We start from the raw sequence: 19,594 nt of genomic DNA, 5'->3' as shown, positions 1-19,594 counted from the left end.
TCAGTCATGCATGTATTTTGGAAAAGTTTTATGAAGCTCCATAAACAAGAAGAGCAAGCCTCACAGCTACTACATCAGAATTTCTGGCTTTAGCAATCTGGTTTTGCAGTGAGTTATTAAACATTCTAAAGCTGATATTCTACAGCTCTTTGGGCTTCAGAATTCATAATGAGACAATTCAGCTGTTTTGTGCAATATGCTTCTTGGCAACACATTGAAAACTCATTCATTTCCCCCAGAGCACCAGGGTCCCTTCTCTGTTTTGCACCCCCAGGGATATAAAAGCACTGTATGAAACGTGAGTGTTCTCATGTCTTCCCCGTCTACCCCTTCATCTCTCCTTTTCCCTTCGTTCCTTCCTTTTTTCACTCCCTCACCCTCACTTTCTTTCCCTTCCTCCAAAAATTTAGTAGTTGCTCATCTAAGCACACAAGTCTTAACCATAATCCGGGTTGATAAAAATCATGTTATTCTTACTTTCCCTCCTCCCAAATGAGGAGTGGAAGGCTCCCTGGGTATCCCAACTGCTTTTTCCACTGCCAGTACTTTGGCAGAACTTCTTACTGTACTTCTGTGGTGCAAAAAGGGAGGGAATCCCCATGCCCAGATTTGATTTTTGCATATGCTGTAACTGTGCATTCGCGCCAGCATCCACCTCCATGCAGGTACACTCCTGTGTAAATCTGCAGTTTTGTTTGTTTGTTTGTTTTAATTATACAGACAATAGAATCTGCATCCTTACTAGCATATAGAAAAATCACAGACCCAATGCAACCAACTGTGTAAGTATTTTTTCATTATTTAGATTATAAATAAATTTTGTAACCCCCTCCCCAATAAAATATAATAAATATAAGTTACATAAAGGAACTTGGAAGTAAAAAGATTCTGTTTTGTTTTGTAGAAAGTACAATAATTGTATGAAGTCAGTGCTGTTACAAATGTTTCTGATACAATTATAAAGTATTTCTTATTTACTTGTATACCCTAAAGTAATGAACTGAGGTACCTGTGCTCACGTGTTGTTCTGCACAGAGAACTTCTCCAGTTAAGTCCAAATATTTTGTTATCATGGAATTTTAAGTAAAAAGTGTTACAGTAGAATAGGAAGCAATAGTTTCTCCATGAGCTTTCTTTGCTGCTTATTGTACCAGGCTGTGTAAAATTCAGTACCATAAATACCATCGTTGCTCATTGCCAGTTGTCATCCCACAGTGAGTACATTTAAACAAAACAAAAGATTCAGAAACTTTGGCAAAGTATTAAGTTAACTGAAGCACAGCTCACAAAATATTTGGATCTTTTGGTAAGCAAGATTCTTACTAGGTAACAGGTTTGTTGTTTCAGTGTAAGAATTAAATTGATCATACGCTGTATAGTACAGAACTTTTAAATGATTTACATTCTGAACTCTTGAGAAGGAAATTATATTTTTGTCATTTTTAAATTGGACAGAATTTCTGGAACAACTGAAGACTTTTGTGCAGTGCTTATCAGCATTAACAAAACAAAATAGTTACATATGCAGTAACAATTTGGTTACATTTTTAAAGGTTTGTTGTGTTATATGGATTGTTTTATCCTGAAAATATTGCAGTTGACATGATCATGTAAATGTTGACCAAGATTTTCACAAATGGGTGCTGAAAGTTAGGATACATGGTAAGCACTTTCTGAAAATCAGTTCCCTTTAATATGTCTCAAGCTAAATGTCCAAAATTTGAGAGACCTCCAAATCACGAATCATTTTGAAAAATTTAGGAGCCTGTGTACAAGAGGTGACCTGATTTCTAAAGGAGCTGAATGCCTAGATTCAGTGAAAACTGCTGGCTGCTCAGCACCTTTGAAAATCAAACCACTTATTTAGATGTCTAAATATACACTTGCAAGCCTACCTTCAGGCATCTCTATTTGTAAATCTTGGCAGCAATTCTTACTCACCCAAATCTTTATTCAGGTGAATTCCCAGTAAAATTAGCTTACTGTACCTCACTGTTCTCACCGTATTAAATGCACATGTATATATGCACAAAATATATTTTGTTGTGGTGACTCAATAGCTATTTAAAGACATTACAATAAGCAAGTTCACATGCTTCACTGAAAACCTCACAAAAGCATGTAATATTTTCTGACTGAGTAGCTCAATTTTACATTAGTATAAAATGACTGCTGTCCCTTCTGCTGGTACTATACCATGTATTTTAATTTATATCTTTGTATTTTGTAACTGTAACCCTGTTTTTTGCATTGCAGCATGTATGTCAAAAGTTTAAATTATATTATGTGTTTTATTACATTTCATCCAAGATTATCTGAACATTTGGAAACACAAAATTGTGCAGGCTCTCATTTTGCACTTGTAAAATATCAAACTAGAAATGAATTGAGCTGCCTAATATTTATGGAGCAGTCACTATACGTGACTAACAACTTGTTAGGTCTGAGTGTGATGCAAGAAACTCTTTTTTTTTGTTTTTTGTTTTTTTTTCTGTTTTCACACCACACGTTATATAGCAAGTGGTGGTTATGGATTTAATGCTTTAGAATTAATCAAGAATTAATCAGGAAGATCACACATGCAGTATTAATTGCTAACTGCAGTTACATACAGACCACTGCAAACTCCACAACTGAATTTCAGGAAAAAACCACGTTCCTTAAAATTGAAGTGGTGAATGTATCCGTCTCCTAGGCAGCAGTTCTAATGCAAACCTTTTTAACCACATTCACAAGTGTGAGCTATATGTCATGAGAGAATGGAACAAGCAGAGTGAAGAGATAGTCTCCCATATGGGTACTCATCAAATTTAAAATATATATGTTTGTTTCAGCAGATATAGTAATATTACCAGGAGAGATGAGGCTGACTAGAAGCTCCAGCCATATAAAGCTTAATTATTCTGTAATTTGTCTGACTGTGGATCTGTCGCTTGCATTCAGATATTTGACTGAAATGGAAAAGATTAATACAGTATTATTGCAGCATGATATAGTGCTACTCAGAAGTGATGTGTTTCATCTTAAGTTGATTCAGATCATACATATGTAGTGTTTGGTGAAAACAGTGAAAATGGCTAAATCACATTATTCTTAGCTAGCTAAAAGGATATTCAAGCATAAGATGTGTAAATACATTGTTCCCTCCTCATCCTGACAAATATAATGCCCTGCCAAAATGAAAGCTCTTCTGAGAGATCCAACAAGAAACAACTCAGGATGCTGGCTGTGTATGTAATTACAGGCGCTTGCATGCATGATGTACCATGAGCCCACCACACTCCCTGCCAACTCTGTTTTTGTGAGCAGTCCTGCTGTTCAAATTGTAGAGTAGAATTCTTGTCATTGTTAATACCTTGTATGCTCATGACACCAAAGCAGGCAGAGAAGATGATGATATTGTTTGTATCCTCGTGCCATGTATGCCTAGGTAGCCACAAACAAAACTCCTTTGTCACTTGACTTTTTTATTCAAACATTAAATCCTTAAATGCACATATATGATACAATAGCACACCTTCTCTCTGTCTATGTGTAGATATAAAAACATATACAGTGATGTATTTATTTGTAAATATAGGTCTGCCTATAGATAACAGATTTTCTTAATGTCCAGCCATTTGGGATGTTCTGAAGCCTAAAAAGAGGAGGTGATAATGTAAAAAGTAGCTTGTGTGATAGAAAGTTGGCTTAATGGTTTGTAATGACGTTAAAATGCATTTCAGAATATTAATCAACAGAATCAATATCTGTGTGCTCTCGTGCATGCTGTACAACAGTAAATTCTTGATTATTATATGATGATATCCCTTCAAATAAGAATGGAAAACAGATATTGTGAACAATTAAAGAATTTACTAACAGGAATTATGCAGCTAATTCAAAACACTCATTGCTGAATATATGTCTAAAGTTAACAAGCCGTTCTGGGTTAGTATGGCACAATGTAAGTTTTGCTTTTCCTAATACAAATTTATTTTTCACCCCCATAATTTGTGAATCTGTGAATAAATAAATAAAACACGTTTGTCGACCCCTTCTATGCCCTATATGCATATGGGCTTGAGTGTTTTATTATACCTACAAGTTAGATATTTGCATTTGAATGTGCAGCTTAACCCAATGGTTACTAAATGGGAAGCCACAGCTTGAACTATTGCTGAAGTCTTCAGCTTCAAGGTCATTCACAGCCTGTTTGTTTAATAGAAGAAAAAAAAAATCTAAACACAGCCCAGCAAAGTCTGCTGCACTAGATTTGGACCCTATCATATGTAGATTGTATTTGAGTCAGGAGTATAATAGAGAGCTAACCGTCTAAACAATGAAAACAGTCTTTTTCTATGTGCATACACCCACAGGGTGGTGGTAGCAAAGATAAAAGAAATCGGGCAAAGCATTTCTTCCATAACTAAAAAAAAAAAGTCTAAAATACTTCTAAGATCTTTAGCATGCTTGAAACTGACCTGTGTTACCAATATTCAACTAAAGAGATTCTGTGTCTGAACATATTGAATGTTTTAGCAATTATAAGCTCAAATTCCTATTAAATGAATACTGATCATGATCAGGATATGGACTCTGCTTTTCTTCTTAGGCTATTTTCATTTGTTTCTTCTGCACCCTTTTAATGGACTATATAGGTCTCTTGAAAGGTAAGGTTGAAAATTGCAAGCCTAGCCTGCATAATGTAACAAATTATTTGAAATGTCCCACTTTTTTTTCTTTTTTACTAGCAGAAAGAATCAATATATTTCATTTAACCGAATTCATTCTTCATTCATATTCAAGGAATCAATGAATTATGAAGTTTAACAGACTAACTTCATGGCACAGCATAAGCTTTTTCTTTGAAGAACAAAGAACTTGCTCTTATAATGTTAACAACCCCCTTTTTAATGCTTGCCGTTCTTTTGCTTCCAAATCAAGAGCAGAGTATCTTATCATTGAAAAACCATGCACGGTGGGAAAAATGCACTCCCTTTACTGAAGACATTATATGTTTAAACCATTTCTACACCATGTATTTATCACATCAGTTTGTTTCTACAATGTGATTGCATTTACTAAAGGATTGTAGGACTGGGCACATGCTTTTTAAAAATCTGCATGCATGGTTTGTTTTGGTTTTGCTTTTGTAAATTATGATACGTCTCTTAATTATTTGAATTTCCTGTATTTTTCCAGTGATGCAGAGGATCATAAACCTCTAAAGAAAGGAAGCCGAACGCCTTCAGACAGGACTGTGAAAAAGGAGGACAGTGATGATAGTTTAGTTGACTATGGCGAAGGTGTAAATGGTCAGTTCAATGAGGATGGCTCCTTTATTGGACAATACAGTGGTAAAAAAGAGAAAGAACCTGCAGAAGGAAATGAAAGTTCTGAGGCTCCTTCTCCTGTCAATGCCATGAATTCCTTTGTTTAATCAAAAAACTCAATTCCCTTCCTAGAATATTTTCCATTGTGTTTAAAGCACTTGTGCATCCTCCTTCTCATACTAAGAACATACAGGTGACAATGCTCCTAGCAACAAAATGTTTATACGATGAGAACATATAGGTCAATACAGTTATACACTATAAAAACACAGTAAGTGATATGTTAGTATGAATCAAAGTGAAAAACTCAATAATTTTGCTCTGAACTTGAGTATTTTTGCTTTTTTTAAAAAGGAACTGACACAAATAATATAACATCATCTGATAATGTTATTTCCTGTTGAAAGTACAGTATAATGCATGAAAAATGCTACACATTTCACAGATAAACCCGTGTATGCTATTAAAATCTGGTTTGATACTTTGTTATGCAGTCCTCAGCTGAATTCCTGGATATGAATTCCGTTTTCATTGTCAGAGTGTTATAGTAGTATTATATAGAACTTCAATGTCTTTGTGGACATTGTTGTGAAATTGGTGACTTAATGTCTAGGTATCATATGTCTTTTTGCAAGACAATTAGGAACAGTATGTATGGTATATAATTGCTAAATGATTTAATTATGACACTTGCATTTGCTGATGCTTACTGAGATCCTGTTATCTGCTCTTTGTTCCTATTACTTTATAGCCTTCCTAATCTATCAAGTATTACAGCACTACAGTGTTCTATTTTTACATCGTGTGTATGTTGGATTGATTTTAAGACATAAACCAATATCCATTGCAATGCATTTTGGAATTTGTACAGTCACTGAAGTGAAATTTTAAAATGAGACAAAATATTCCAGAAGACACAGGGCAAAATACATTCAGTGCCTTTATAGAATATGCATTCCATAATGCACTGTACTACTAAGTTGGTGCAATAAACTGTGATTAGTGAACTACTATCATTGCCAAACAAAGTAACTGGTAAAAAGCAGAGATGTTCCTAAAGTGTTGAGCTGCAAAAGGCAAGGAGTTAACATGTTTTAAATTACACAAAGCACAATATGATTTTTCCCTTGAAGATAAAATAACAGTTTTTAGACCGTTAGAGCACAACACGATTTCATAGCCTTACACAGTTTATACAAAAATGGCTGAATTCAGATATTTGAATAATGCTGCAAAACCTAGAACGCTCTTGCAAAATATGTTAAAAAATGCCATGCCAGCAACAGCACATTTTCCTCTGAGTCATTGCTTGACCCGTGTGGCAGCTTTTGAAATTATCTCCAGCATGAAAGCAGCATGTAGATTACTGCTCAAACCGCAGAATTCAAGGAATCTGACAAATGCTAACAAGGTTTAGTGGTAAAGGATTACTCTTATCAGTTACAAAAATATCCTTTCACATACTAGATCAATCAAACGGTTTACCTCCAAATATGAAATTTTATAGCAACCTATGGTTGAAGGAATGCTCAGTTTCATTTGCCAATAAATTGGTTTTTCATAACTTGCATCAAGTTTAATTTTAAGTATGCTTTTTATATGTAGATATTTGTTGAATTTGTAAATACACTTAAAGTGTAGATGCTATATGCTTCTAGGTGTTACAAACAAATAAACAGAACAAAAAAAGCCTACGTTGTACTGTGTAAGAAGTACTGTAGCCAATGGAGTGCATGGTATTTTAAAGCATCTACTTAAACATATATTTTTTTGCTGTGAAAATGAAATAGTGAACTGTTCTACTTATTTACTGCAGATTTTTAGATATTATCTTAAGAGCTTGTGTCCGTGGATTACATTAGACCATAGTACACCTTACAGCTTTTATGTATTTATTGTAGGTAAAGCACAATTTGAAGTAATCACAAATGGAAGTCAGCTGAACAAGCTTCTTTTGCACCATTAAGCTTTCCATAATCCATTTTCCTTATGGAAACAAAAACAAAAAATGAACTATATAACACTGATTACAAAGCACAAAGAGAGTTTCTTAATAAGAGTTCCCAATGGTATTGGTAACAATGACGTGAAATTTTACTCTTCTTTAATTGTAGATGCTGAATTTATCTGTGCATGTAAGGGTACACATACAGGCTCACTTCTGTAATAGTGCAACAGATTTTGTATTAAAAATAAATGTGGTTTTAAAATTTCATTGTTTGTTCTGTTCACAAAATATTTAAAATCTGATCTGATTTACCACATATTTAAGAACTTTTAAAGTGAAAAAACATAATAAATGAACTGCAACCCGGTTATTTTCAGGATGTTGCACTTCATCATTTCTGTAATATCAGTAGAAAAATATTAATTATGGGCCTGATCCTTTCCCACTGAAATCAAGTACTATTCAAGTTGCTTCACTGTTGTCTTTCCCTAGAAACATTATTTGATCAAAACTGAGGGCATGCTGCAAAAGACAAAATTACATCCCCACATTCACCCAAAAAGAGAGACATTCCATACTCACTTGGGCCACTCCTAAATACAGATTTGGGCTCCTAAATAAATTATCTTATTTTCAAAAGTCCCATTAACTGTTAAAATCTAGGCAGTTTTAAGTAGAATAATGTACAGTAGACAAGAGCCATTGCAATGCACACTTCATACCTGGTCTGGACTGGATGTGTATAGAAACAGATTAGATAGGTGCCTGCCTAAGAGTTGTTATGGAGAAAGGTGTGGATTTCATGGGTGACAGGAAATAAAGTAAATCTATGATTCTTGGCTAGGCTAATTTGGAAAAATGATTCTGCTGGTGAGCCATAAGTTCCTTTACCAGTCCTCTCAACCAGGTATGTTGTTTGATTACCTGTGGATATTCCAGTTTCCAGTATATGTGCACAGTCACAATTCTGGCACATACAGGTCAGAACTGAGGTGCATAATTGTGCTCCTTTTTCTGTAAAGGGGCCTGTTCTTTTGCCAAGCAGTAAGCATTCTGGATACGTGCAAGGGCAAATTTAGGTACAAGCAAGATAGCTATTTCTGTTTTGATTTAAGTGTAATTCCTGGAAACAGCTGTGGATCTTTGAATTGTGTTGTTTGAACAAGAGATCTCTTTTTATGAGTTTGGTTTTTTGTTTTGTTTTATTTGGATGCTTGCAGAAATTTGTGTTCAAACAAAGAAAGTTTTAGTATTTTACCTTTTCTTTTGGCTGCGTTTTTTATTGAAATTGTAGTAATTAGGGAGATAATTAGGGAAGATTACCCCTATGTAATTCCTTTTGTTGAAGTCTCCTCTCCTGCTGCCTATCCTAAGACGAAATATTCAGGATGGATTCTTTTTTGGCTCCACCTACCGAAGGAAAAGTGACAAAAGATCTGACAAAAGATCTATCAACCAAACTTTCTGTATAAGCATCTGGCCTGCCTCAGTCTTTCCAAACAGAGAATTCCAGAGCTAAAGAAAGACAGTAGTATGAGACATCATGGACTTCAGTTAAAGAGATGAAAGCATATTGCCCCAGAGAGAGGAGTAGATTGTGATGCAGGTTAGAAGAAGAGGAGATTTCAAGAATTTCTGGTGAGTAAATTTCCCTGTTTGCATTTCTCTCTCTTCTTCTGTCCTAGGAAAGAACATTTCAGGTAAAAAGCAGATGCAGTGAGCAGTATCGAAGGAGGAGGGACTTACCTAAGTGTGCTGCTCGTAGGACTTTGCACTCGAGTGGTAATACTTTATGAATGTGTGCGTGGATGAACATGTTGCCAGCTGCCTTTGAATGATGCCTTTGAATTCCTATGCCAATGAAATGGAAGCCTTAGCTATGCTGCCCAGATGGTGAATATATCCCAATGGGCTTTTGACAAGGTGTAGATATGATCCACCATGATTGTAAACCAAAACAATGCAAATTTTGATCCATCTGATCTGGCAACCACTGCTTTAGTTGCTGCTTTGCCCTTATGGCAACAGAAACCCACACACAGTTTGTTAACTTACTCAAACCCATTTAAACATGATAAACAGAACATGTTTAATATGTAAAGAATAGAGTCTTCTGTCTCAAGACACAGGAGGAAGGGTAACAATGGGCTCCTTGTCACGAAATCCAGAGTTTGCCTTTGATGTTAATTTTAGGGATAAATGGAATGCTGCCTTATCTGGAAAAAAGCTTAGAGATATAGCAATGAAGAGAGAGCTCAATTCCCCCTGCTGTCTAGGAAAGGTCATTACAGCTAAGACGATGACCTTGTTGGAGCATTTCCCCAGAGAAAGAAGAGAGGTGACATGAGGACATACAGTACCAAAGAAAATTCCCAAGGATGGACTCCTTGTCTGTAAACAGATCTTTGCAGTAGAAAATGTTGAGGGAGTCTTTAAGTGTTTCTACTTGCAGTGGGTCCTCTGATAGCTGACAGTGCCCAAGCATAGAGTCTGTCTTTGCCCTCTGTGAAACTCCAGAAGGATAAAGTTGAGGCCATTTTACAAGGAACAGGATTTGTATTTCTCTACATGCTTTATTTGAAAAACACCTTCCAAATACAAGAGAAAGACTTGTCAGTAGATGGCTACCTTCTGCTCACCAGGAACTCCATGATCTCATGGGACTATCTCTTTTCCAAGAACTAGTTTCACTCAACTGTTGTCTCTCAACTGAGGTGTTCAGACTGAGAGAAGAGAACTGTTCCTTCCAATAAAAGGTCTTCTTTCATATTTTGGAGATGTACTAAGAGGTGGAAGGAATATCTCAGCTGCTGGATCCCAATGATACACAAGCATATGTGTGCTCAGGGCTTTGAGCTTGACCATCTGGGAGCAGAATCAGGGAAGTTTAGCCAGTCTACTGCTGGTGTCCCCATTCTGCACCTGATCTGTGAAAGATTCTGGGACTGAAACTCCATTATCTAGAAGTGAGCTAACCACAGTTGAGACAGTCTCTGATAATATTGCTCTTGCCCTGGAAATAGATGTCTTCTACAGAAAAAAATTAAGACGCTGCCCAAAATCCCAGCCCAAGGTCCTCCACCAGGAGTATTTTGCTCTTGGTTTTCTGGATCTATTCCTGTAGGTAGCAGCAGTTCTTTTCTTGCATTGAATCAAGTTATATCTGTGAAGAATGAAGGGTTTCCAGGTTTTGAGGACTAAGGAGGTGGCCTAGTGGTCTAGAAGTTTGATATTCAGACTCTGTTTGGCCAGAGCCTATATGGGCAAACCAGCCTGAAAGACTGGCATCTTTGGTAATGAAAGAAAAGAGAGGTTTGCTGAAACCTGGAGAGACTGGAACCATCATGAGAGAGAAAGCTAAAGGAGTTGATGGAGATATAGGTTTCCTTTGGAGATTGGAGACAATGCCGTAGGACAGAAGGTCTGAACAGGACCTCTCTCAAAAATATTTGGCTACCAGGACCACTGTGATCTTTGTAAAGACCCCAGAGATGGAAGAGTCCAAAGGGGAGACCAATTAACTGAAAGGAGATGGCAAAGGAACTACTGATGACTGTGGTGAGTTAGGGCATACAAGAAGCATACTTGAAGTCAACTGAAAAAAGAAAATCACGCTGGGAGAAACCATATAGGACAGACCCGAGGGGATGAGAGTTTCCATCTGATATTTGCCCTTCCAGAGATAGCAACTAAATAGCCAATGGTTCATAACTGATGGAATCCACCTAGGAGTTTACAGACCAATACAGTGTGGCAATAAAATCTATTCCACTGAAGGGATCTGAGAACTGCCTGTTTTAGTAGAAGTGCTGAAACCTCAGAGTAGAGGGCCAGGGATTTTAATGTATGAGGGTATACAGAGAAAGCAAAAGGGAAGAGGGTCCAAAAGAAATCTGACAGATTAATCTGCCTCACCCAAGTGTCCAGAATGAACAAGGCCCTGACCGCTGTGGGGTTGCTGGGCTCCCACAGGAGATAAATAAGAGAGAGGAAGCCGGGCCAGATAGATGTCAGGAGGGCCTGCTGGAGGAGAAGGGAGCAGAAGAAGAGAGAGACCAAAAAGTGGCTCTAAGTGGATATCGAAGGAAGAAGAGGAACCCTGAATTTCAGTGGAATATTGGCAGAAATGGTGATATACACATGTTGAGGATCTGGCTCTCTGTGCCCTATGCTCATGGGAGCAGAGGAGACAATATGAGCTTAAGTGTAGAAAATGTAGTAGTTCGTTTTATGTTGGGAGAATAAAAGAAAATGAGAACTCCCCTAGGATATGATCTCTCTACCTTTTGAAACAGAAGTATACAAGCTTTGGTTTACAACAATGGGCTACCATATATTTTTTCATTAGTGCAATAGAAACATAGTGAGAGTTAGAAAAATCTAATATAAAAGCTGTGGAGGTAAAAAAAAAGACAGAATTCTGCCCTTAATAGCAGGTGCCTGGATTCCCCTTGAAATCAATAGGAGGCACACATACTCATCCAAGTGTAAGTTTGGATCAAAAATGTTCTATAGTTCATTTAACTATGTACATGAACACAACAATTATATACAAATCAGACACTGAGCTTCAACCTTGTGCAACCAAAACTCAGATTGAAATCAGCAGGATTGGGCCCTCGATTTAATGTAAATTTTACTTCAGTAAAATAGTGACTAGCATTTGTCTATATCTTGGATGTAGATTTCTTCCTGGGATAGTGCCTATTAAAATTATTAAGTACAGAATTGTAAGTTTGTGTCTGAGAAAGAAATTGAAAAAGAATAAAACTGTTAGGTTGCCCATTGTCTTTTCCAGGATTGGTACTCTATAGACTTTTTTCTAACTTGGCTCTTGTTCTTGCCATGATTATCAATTACAGGAACACCTTGCTTTATTTCTCATATAGCAATTATGACCAGTGTGAACCACACCTTGTGTAGGATCCGCAGAGTACTTAGATAAAAAAAGAAGGAAAAAAAAAACCCTACCTCTAGCAAACCCAAAGGAGTCCTTGACTGGGTTACCTACCAATAGCAGGAATATCACTTTTTTTAAAACTGACCTGGGCTCTGTGGATCACTTGGAAGTACTTCACAAACCATTAGTTGTCTGCAGACCAATTTGAGAACCACTGGGTTAAATTTCCTTGTGCGAAAGAGAGCTATTCCAACAGATCAATGGCAGAGCATTTTTCTTGGTAACTGGTGACATGGTGTGAAGACTTGGGGAATCTGTCTGTGCAATTTATGAATTCTGGTTGAATTTGTGTATTGAAAACTGCTGTATCACAGAATGCCTCTGTGTCTATTCACCATTGCTGACAAGGCTGTAAGCATGTCTCTCCCAGACTAGATGCAATGGAGAGGAGTTAACCTTAATGACTGTACTTTGATTGTAGACAAGTCACTAGCAATAGGACAAAGGGAACTCACACTGCCGCACAGGAAGCTTTGGGCAGGAGAGAGGGAAAGAGACTGGCAGTCTTTCATAGCAGCGGAGGCTCAGTTTAGCTGCAGGACCAACTAAGGTCAGAGAAAGCAAGCTGACCTAGAGGGAGAAAGAGGTTCCATAATTGAGATGACAAGCCATGCACTGCAGAAGAACAACACTGGATGGCTACAGAGGACCCCAGCCCAAAGAATGCTCAGGAGTGGTGAGAAAACTGACACAGGGAAACACAAGTCGGGTTTATTATTTTTGTATAGGTCTATGTATTTCTTGTGTGATTAAGTAAAGAGCAATGTTGTTAGAATCCTATGGAAAGTCTGTCTACACCTATCATATCCCCTGGAAGAGTTAACCTGTGGACCCAGGACACCCACACAGTTGATGTTCCAGGTGTATTTAAGCTACACGGAAGACTGAGGGGTCAGCATTCGTGACAGGTTTTCGGTCATTGGACCGTGAGGTCTCCGCTCTCAGGAGAGGGTGCTAACGAGAGGGTCTGCACCACAAGAGTGTGCCTAGGGACCCCAAACCATGGACCTAGACTTGGTTCAGGCTCTGGGGGCCTAAAGCACATGAGGACCAGTGAGGTAGGTCCCCTCACGGAGATTGAGTGTGTAGCCAACTGGATCTGTGACACATGGTCCTAGTCCTATCAGCTAATGCCTGCTCGTTATTTTGTAGGTACTGTATGTTCATGGGTTACTGTTTGTATGTATGATAGCTAGCAGCTGTAAGTTTGTACAGACAAAAATGGTGCCAAGTTCTGGGCTTTTGCATGAGGCCAATTAGCTCATATTTTGTGGTTCATTTGAAGGTCCTAAACTCAAAACATGGTTACAACTGGGTGATAAATTGCTCCAGGCTGAACATGCAAAAATAAAAGTGACGCAAATAAGCTTTTGACAACCCTAGGATTCAGGCTTGCACTTGTTAGTACATTAGATTAGGTCAGTACTCTGTCTCACCAACCCATCACACTTCATCTGTCTTAGAATTTGTCCTGACAATTCATAATATCTGTGTCACAGAAACCAGGATTAAGGTATAGAAGCATGAAGACTGGCATAGCCTTTCCCACTGAATTGGGGTCCAGGTCACTGCTGGTGTCATAGCTGTGAAAATGAAGATTGGCTCTATCTCTCCCCTACCTGCCTCATAAGTATGACATTTATTTTTATATTGCATTGTCAGTCCCTTAAAATGTGATCCAGACAGTTATGATCATTAGCACCTGTTAGTAGCATACCACTGACAGTTTAAATACTTGTCACAAAGCAACCTCAGGACATACGTGCTGAATGTACTGATATCCTGACATCAGGAGGTCCCTTTATATGAAATTAGATGAGGAGACAATGAAATCATTTGCTCAGAACTAATCAAATTGTCAGACAATATTATTGTCAGCATGACTCTGCCTGCAGTCACAGTCTAAGGGCAGTAGGACCCTGTTTGTCTGAGGGCAGAGGCTGTGCCCCTCAAGATTAGCATCATGTTGGCTGTGTGACAAGGGATGGGAGGGAAGACATCCATAGGGACATGAACAGCAGGGTAGCAGGGAGACTTGTTACACACAGAGAGAGAGGCAACAAAGGGCGGTGGATGCTTAAGGTATGGGAGAAGAAAAAGCTTGGAGTGGAGTATCAAGTTTCTAAAACGATTGTTAAAGCATTTGGAGAGAGCACAGTGTGAATGTGAGAGTGTGCAGGTGCATGCATTCCCCAAAGCAAATATGTACCAACAGTTGGGGTTAACGATAGGAACAAACAAGGCTTAATGACTAAAAATGAAGTAAATTTACCAAATTATTGATAATTTCTAGCGGTTGCAAGAACAGTATTAGATGCTGTTGAGAACAGGAAATTCAGCATCTGCCACAGGATTTTAGTGATAATCTTTCCAGAGATTTGCATCATGATTTACAGTGTACACCAGTAGTTCTCAACCAGAGGTATGCAGAAGTCTTCCAGGGGGTACATCAAGTCATCTAGATACTTGTATAGTTTTACCACAGGCTACATAAAAAGCACTAGCGAAGTCAGTACAAACTAAAATTTCGTGCAATGACTTGATTATACTGCTCTATATGCTATATACTTAAATGTAAGTACAATATTTATATTCCAATTGTATAATTATAAGGTAAAAATCAGAAAGCAATTTTCAGTAATAGTGTACTGTAACACTTTTAAATGTTTATGTCTGATTTTGTAAGCAAGTAGTTTTTAAGTGAGATGAAACTTGGGGGTATACAAGACAAATCAGACTTCTGAATGGGGTACAGTAGTCTGCAAAGGTTGAGAGCCACTGGTCTACACAAACCCATTTTCTGCAGAAGTGTTTAATACAGAGTCAGAATTTTCCCACTCATGACACCAGCCTCCAGCAGCTAGTGTACATTCTATAAGCAGCATGATTCCAGTACACCATTCTTGGTTTTCTGAAGCATACGCAAAATTACAACCCCTAACCATGTTATCATAGACATTAAAAGCAAAGTCATGTTTGCTGTGTAGATAATTTTAATCATGTTCTTAGTGATCAGATGATCACTGAACACATATAATAACCAAAAGGAAAAGGGATGTTGGAAAACAATATTCCACATTTTTGAGATGCTTGTTTTTGAAGGACAAGTTATTTAAGCTATACTGAGAAGCTGGGAGAGGGGCTTTTGTCCACCGTCTCGTTTAATTGCTAAATAAAATTTTCAGTTTTGATGGCTGGAGGTTGTTCTTCCCCAAAGATAAAAGAGGAAACAAGATAACCCTGCCTCTAACCTAAACTGCCACTTGCAGGTTCCCTGTCATTCTATACTCCTCTTTAACTGCCGGTCAAGCTGTCCTTTTTCCTAAATCATGGCATTTAAATATCAGTCTTAATGAGATCATTTGTTAAAAATACTTCAAAGGGTTATCAAGACACAGTAAAACCAAATGAGAATTGAGAATTAACATAATCTAAGCCTAGATTTAGCACAGGTTTATAGTAGCTAAAGATGAAAAATACATGTTAGATCATCACTGCATCCATAGTTCTAAGCAGCACCTCCCAGCCTACCCGCTTTAGTTACAGCCCTCACAGGTGTGAGAATGGTAGGACATGTACTGTGGAAGGCTGTAGCGCTCTTTCAAGAACAAGCTTAGGCTCAGGACTCCTGGAGGACAGGAACAAGGGCAGCATAAAATGGTGTAGTAGCAGAATTTACTGCTTAACATGCAGGTGATGAAAAATGCCACCCACCTGCCTCAACAGGTAGGGGAACTTGAGAGACCTGGCAGTGCAGGGTGACAACTCCAGCAGTGAAGTTGGCCTGCAAGGCTACTTGATTAACTACACCACCTGATTGGTCAGGAAGGGTAGCTGGCTGTTAAACCCATCAGCAACAATCTGGCTGCTCAATGCCTTCGCACACCCAGCTGTGATGCTCCCTGTGTCAGCTGCTCCTGTCTTGCTCTAGGCCTGTTCCTGCCTTGTTCCCTCACCTTGCTCCTGGTTCCAGCGTCCTCACCCTGACTCTGGCTCTGACTCTTGGCATGTCTACTAGTTCCTGATCCTAGCTCTCACCCTTGGCTTGGCTTAGTTCCTGGTTCTGGCTCTGAGTCCTGGCATGGCTATTGGTTCCTGACCCCAGCCCTGACCCTTGGTTCAGATCTTTTCCTGCCTGGGAGCTCAGGGTACTGGGAGCAGAGCAGTGCTGGGGAAAGGTAAGAGGAGCTAGGGAGCCCCAGCCTGGTAAACCCCCAGGCTGCAGGCCTTGTTAAAGGCCAACGCAGGTACTGGGGTTGCAGAGGTACAGCCTGGGATTAGGCAGAGGCAGCCGGTCCAACCCTCCCTTGCCAATGATGACTGGCCATTACACTGCAGTCTGCCCGAGTGAATGGGGGCTAGATGATGACTGGCAGTAGCCACTGAGGCAAGGTGGGTGTAGAGGGTTGGGGGTTCCCCTGGGAGGGGAGACCCAGCATGTGGGGTACTGCAGTGGGCAGAACTCCAGGGTAAGCGGCACCAGGGTCCAGGAGGGACACGGGGGCCTGAGGCAGGTGAGACACCGGCCACCAGGAGGTGCTCTGAGGCTGAAGAGCTAATTCCCAAGACGACCACCAGGAGGCACCGCGCCAGTGAGTCTCAACCTCGCTACAGTGATACTTTAAGAAAAGCAAAAAAAGCAATGATCACAGGGGTTGTATTACACAAAGAGAGTTTGCAGATGAGTTTAGCAAAATCCTATATGCAGTTAAATTATCATTCTTTTCTGCTTCTTTTATATTGCCATTTATTTTCAGCAACAAACTATGACAGGGTTTGTGTGTATCCTGCAAAGAAGGCTAAAAGAAAAAGGCACAATAAGCATGCTAAATAGTATGAAATTCAGGAGGGAGAGGTAGGCCAGGAATAGGGTTGCGGAAGAGGATGCAAACCATCCTGCCCTTCATCCCCTTTGAGTCTCTAGGAGCTGCTAAGACTAAGGAAGTGGAGCTCTGCAGGGCCACAGAAGGCACACCAGTTTTGGGGCCTTTTACCTGGCAGCAAAATCAAGCCTTCTCTGAAAACAGAGTGTCAGGGAATGTCTATGAGAGATTCCCCATGGAGACTTGCGCTCAAAAATCTTCCACCTGTGGTTTTTCATGTAATGCAGAATGAGAGGAAACAACCTAGCCCATTATTATTATTGTATGTATTATTTATGTGTAGCTAAAATTTAATTCCTATTGCCACTAAATCAATTGGACTGAATGAAAATTACTAGGCAATTTATAAAAATGGCCATCTTTCCTGACAGATACATTACAAAGTTTGTAATCATGTGGCTTCACATGTTATTTTGGCACAATATTCACTTTTACTGGACATTCAGATGGGGGTGAGGGGTTGGGTCTTGTCTGCCTTTTTTGCTTTCTGGTAAATAAGAGAACACCATTCAATGTTCAATTCAGAATGAGTAACGTACACAGAGGGGAACTCCATGAATGTTCTAATCAGCCTGTCTGCTGGCTGTGGTAGGAGTGTGCTGTGCTTTTGCTTGGCTTTTTTGTTATTTTGTCCTTTTTTGACCTTTGAAAGTTAACATGATTTTTTTTACAGGGGTTCTTTTAAACAACTAAAATGAGCCAGTCTGAGGCCATTCCAAAGCAACTGGGGGATTCATGGCATCACCTCTACATACAGGCATTTTAACAAATTCTTGGTGAAGATCACATTTTAATGCAACAAGCTAATGCACATGATTCCATTAGGAGACAGCTGGCCACTTCAGTTTTTGCACAAATGCAGGGTTAGAAAAACTGTCAGGTTTCTAAAATACATTAGGCCATGGACAGAACAGTAGGTACAGGAACTGAGAAAAGTCTTTAATAGTGGTAGTGTTTTCAGGGAAATGGATCATAAATATGATCATGGGCAAGCACTGATGGTTTTTGACACAATATAGGTCACTCACAAAAATCAGAAGGTGTTTTTGAGCATGCAAAAACTTGTGCACTTGTTAAGCCACTGGAAACAGTAGCATTTATAGCATCAAGTTACTACCACTCCTCCTTCATACGAAGTTATGCTGGTTTTGCGTTTAGAAAAAAAATTCTTTGGGATTGGTCGATATTATGACAATTTTAATTAAAAGAGATTTAAATGTTATCAGTTGATTTGGTTAAGGAGACAGCTCTGTTGGGATAAAACTTCCAGCTTAGATGTATGTGCAGTGTGCTAGGGATATAAACACCTTAGCAATAAGAAGATTGAAAAAAACAACTATGAGATTATTTTATTAAGTTAAGTTGTCAGCGGTTCCTGAAAAGCTCACTCATGAGCCATAATAGAATTGAAGCAGAGTACCTGGGGTTATTCCATCTGGATGATGCCCCATACTGAAAATTAATAAGGTAGAAAGCGTTAGTGGTATCAGTATAAGGGCTGGACTGATATGGGTAGAGTGTTTTTGTTAGGGGTGGTTAAAAAACACATCAGTAGATGTAATAGTACCTCTGAGATGTGTAATACATGGCATATGACTGTAGCCAGCCTGTGATGTGTCTTTGCGACAGGGATTCATTTTGACTTGCTATATGAAAGAAGCTTAGGCAGGACTGGAGTCTAAGCGTGTTTCCTGCAGTTATTAGCTTATATACCATTCAGAGTTTCAAATAGTGGAACAGAAAGTTCCACGTGTGCCTGTGTTGAAGAGCAGTTTGCAAATGGAAATAATCAAATTGGCGTGTTAACTTGTCTGCTGACCAGAATATAAAAGAATCACTGAAGCCACTTGAGGTTGTTGATTGTCCTTGGTACAAGGCTAGAGGATACCTCTCTGAATTAAATAGGAAAGATTATTTTTTTACTGGTGGACTACTACTTGATTTTTTTATTTTGGAACTGAGCTATTGCACAACAGCAATGTAATAACGTATTAACACATTGTAAATCACTGTTTGCTTGCCATGAGCTTCAAAATGAGTTAACAGATAATTGCACAAAATGTACAAGTCACTCGTTTCAGTGTTGATCTTTCATATATCGTATCAAGTGTTTACTATGCACAGCAAAATGGATTAGCATGAAAGTCAGTATGAGTATCAAAGGCCTTGATTTTTAAAAATGCCCTGATGTTTTCAAAGGATCCATACTTATCATAGTTAAAATACCACAGCACACTTTGCAGTGCTTCATTAGGGTCACCAGTTCAGAAACTCATAGACAAGAGAACCAAAACCTTAGTGCCAACATTTAACAAGCTTCTTGAGCCAAAGATTTTTAGTTTTGAATAGTTACAAAAGAACTACATGTCAAGGGAACAGGAAAAAATACCATGACAAGAATGCCATAATTGCAAGTGGAGGAGAATGTTGGATTTAAAACAAAGTGGCTGACAACTTGCCAAGATAACAGCAATGCCATCAGCATCAA

At 38.7% G+C, this 19,594-nt stretch overlaps 1 protein-coding gene across 5 annotated transcripts in view; it reads left to right on the top strand.

The window, feature by feature from the left end:
• Window positions 1-5,422, top strand: part of NRCAM (neuronal cell adhesion molecule) — a 107,019-nt gene extending 101,597 nt beyond the window's left edge. For all 5 annotated transcript variants that reach the window (XM_077807781.1, XM_077807782.1, XM_077807780.1 and 2 more), the window contains one exon: window positions 5,185-5,422. In XM_077807781.1, coding sequence (XP_077663907.1) covers window positions 5,185-5,422 — 238 coding nt within the window. The remainder of the gene's footprint in view (window positions 1-5,184) is intronic.
• Window positions 5,423-19,594: the final 14,172 nt, after the last annotated feature.

The sequence above is a fragment of the Eretmochelys imbricata genome, chromosome 1 (assembly GCF_965152235.1).
Source record: "Eretmochelys imbricata isolate rEreImb1 chromosome 1, rEreImb1.hap1, whole genome shotgun sequence".
In the NCBI taxonomy this organism is placed as follows: domain Eukaryota; kingdom Metazoa; phylum Chordata; order Testudines; family Cheloniidae; genus Eretmochelys; species Eretmochelys imbricata.
This window is presented reverse-complemented; position numbering and strand designations above follow the sequence as displayed.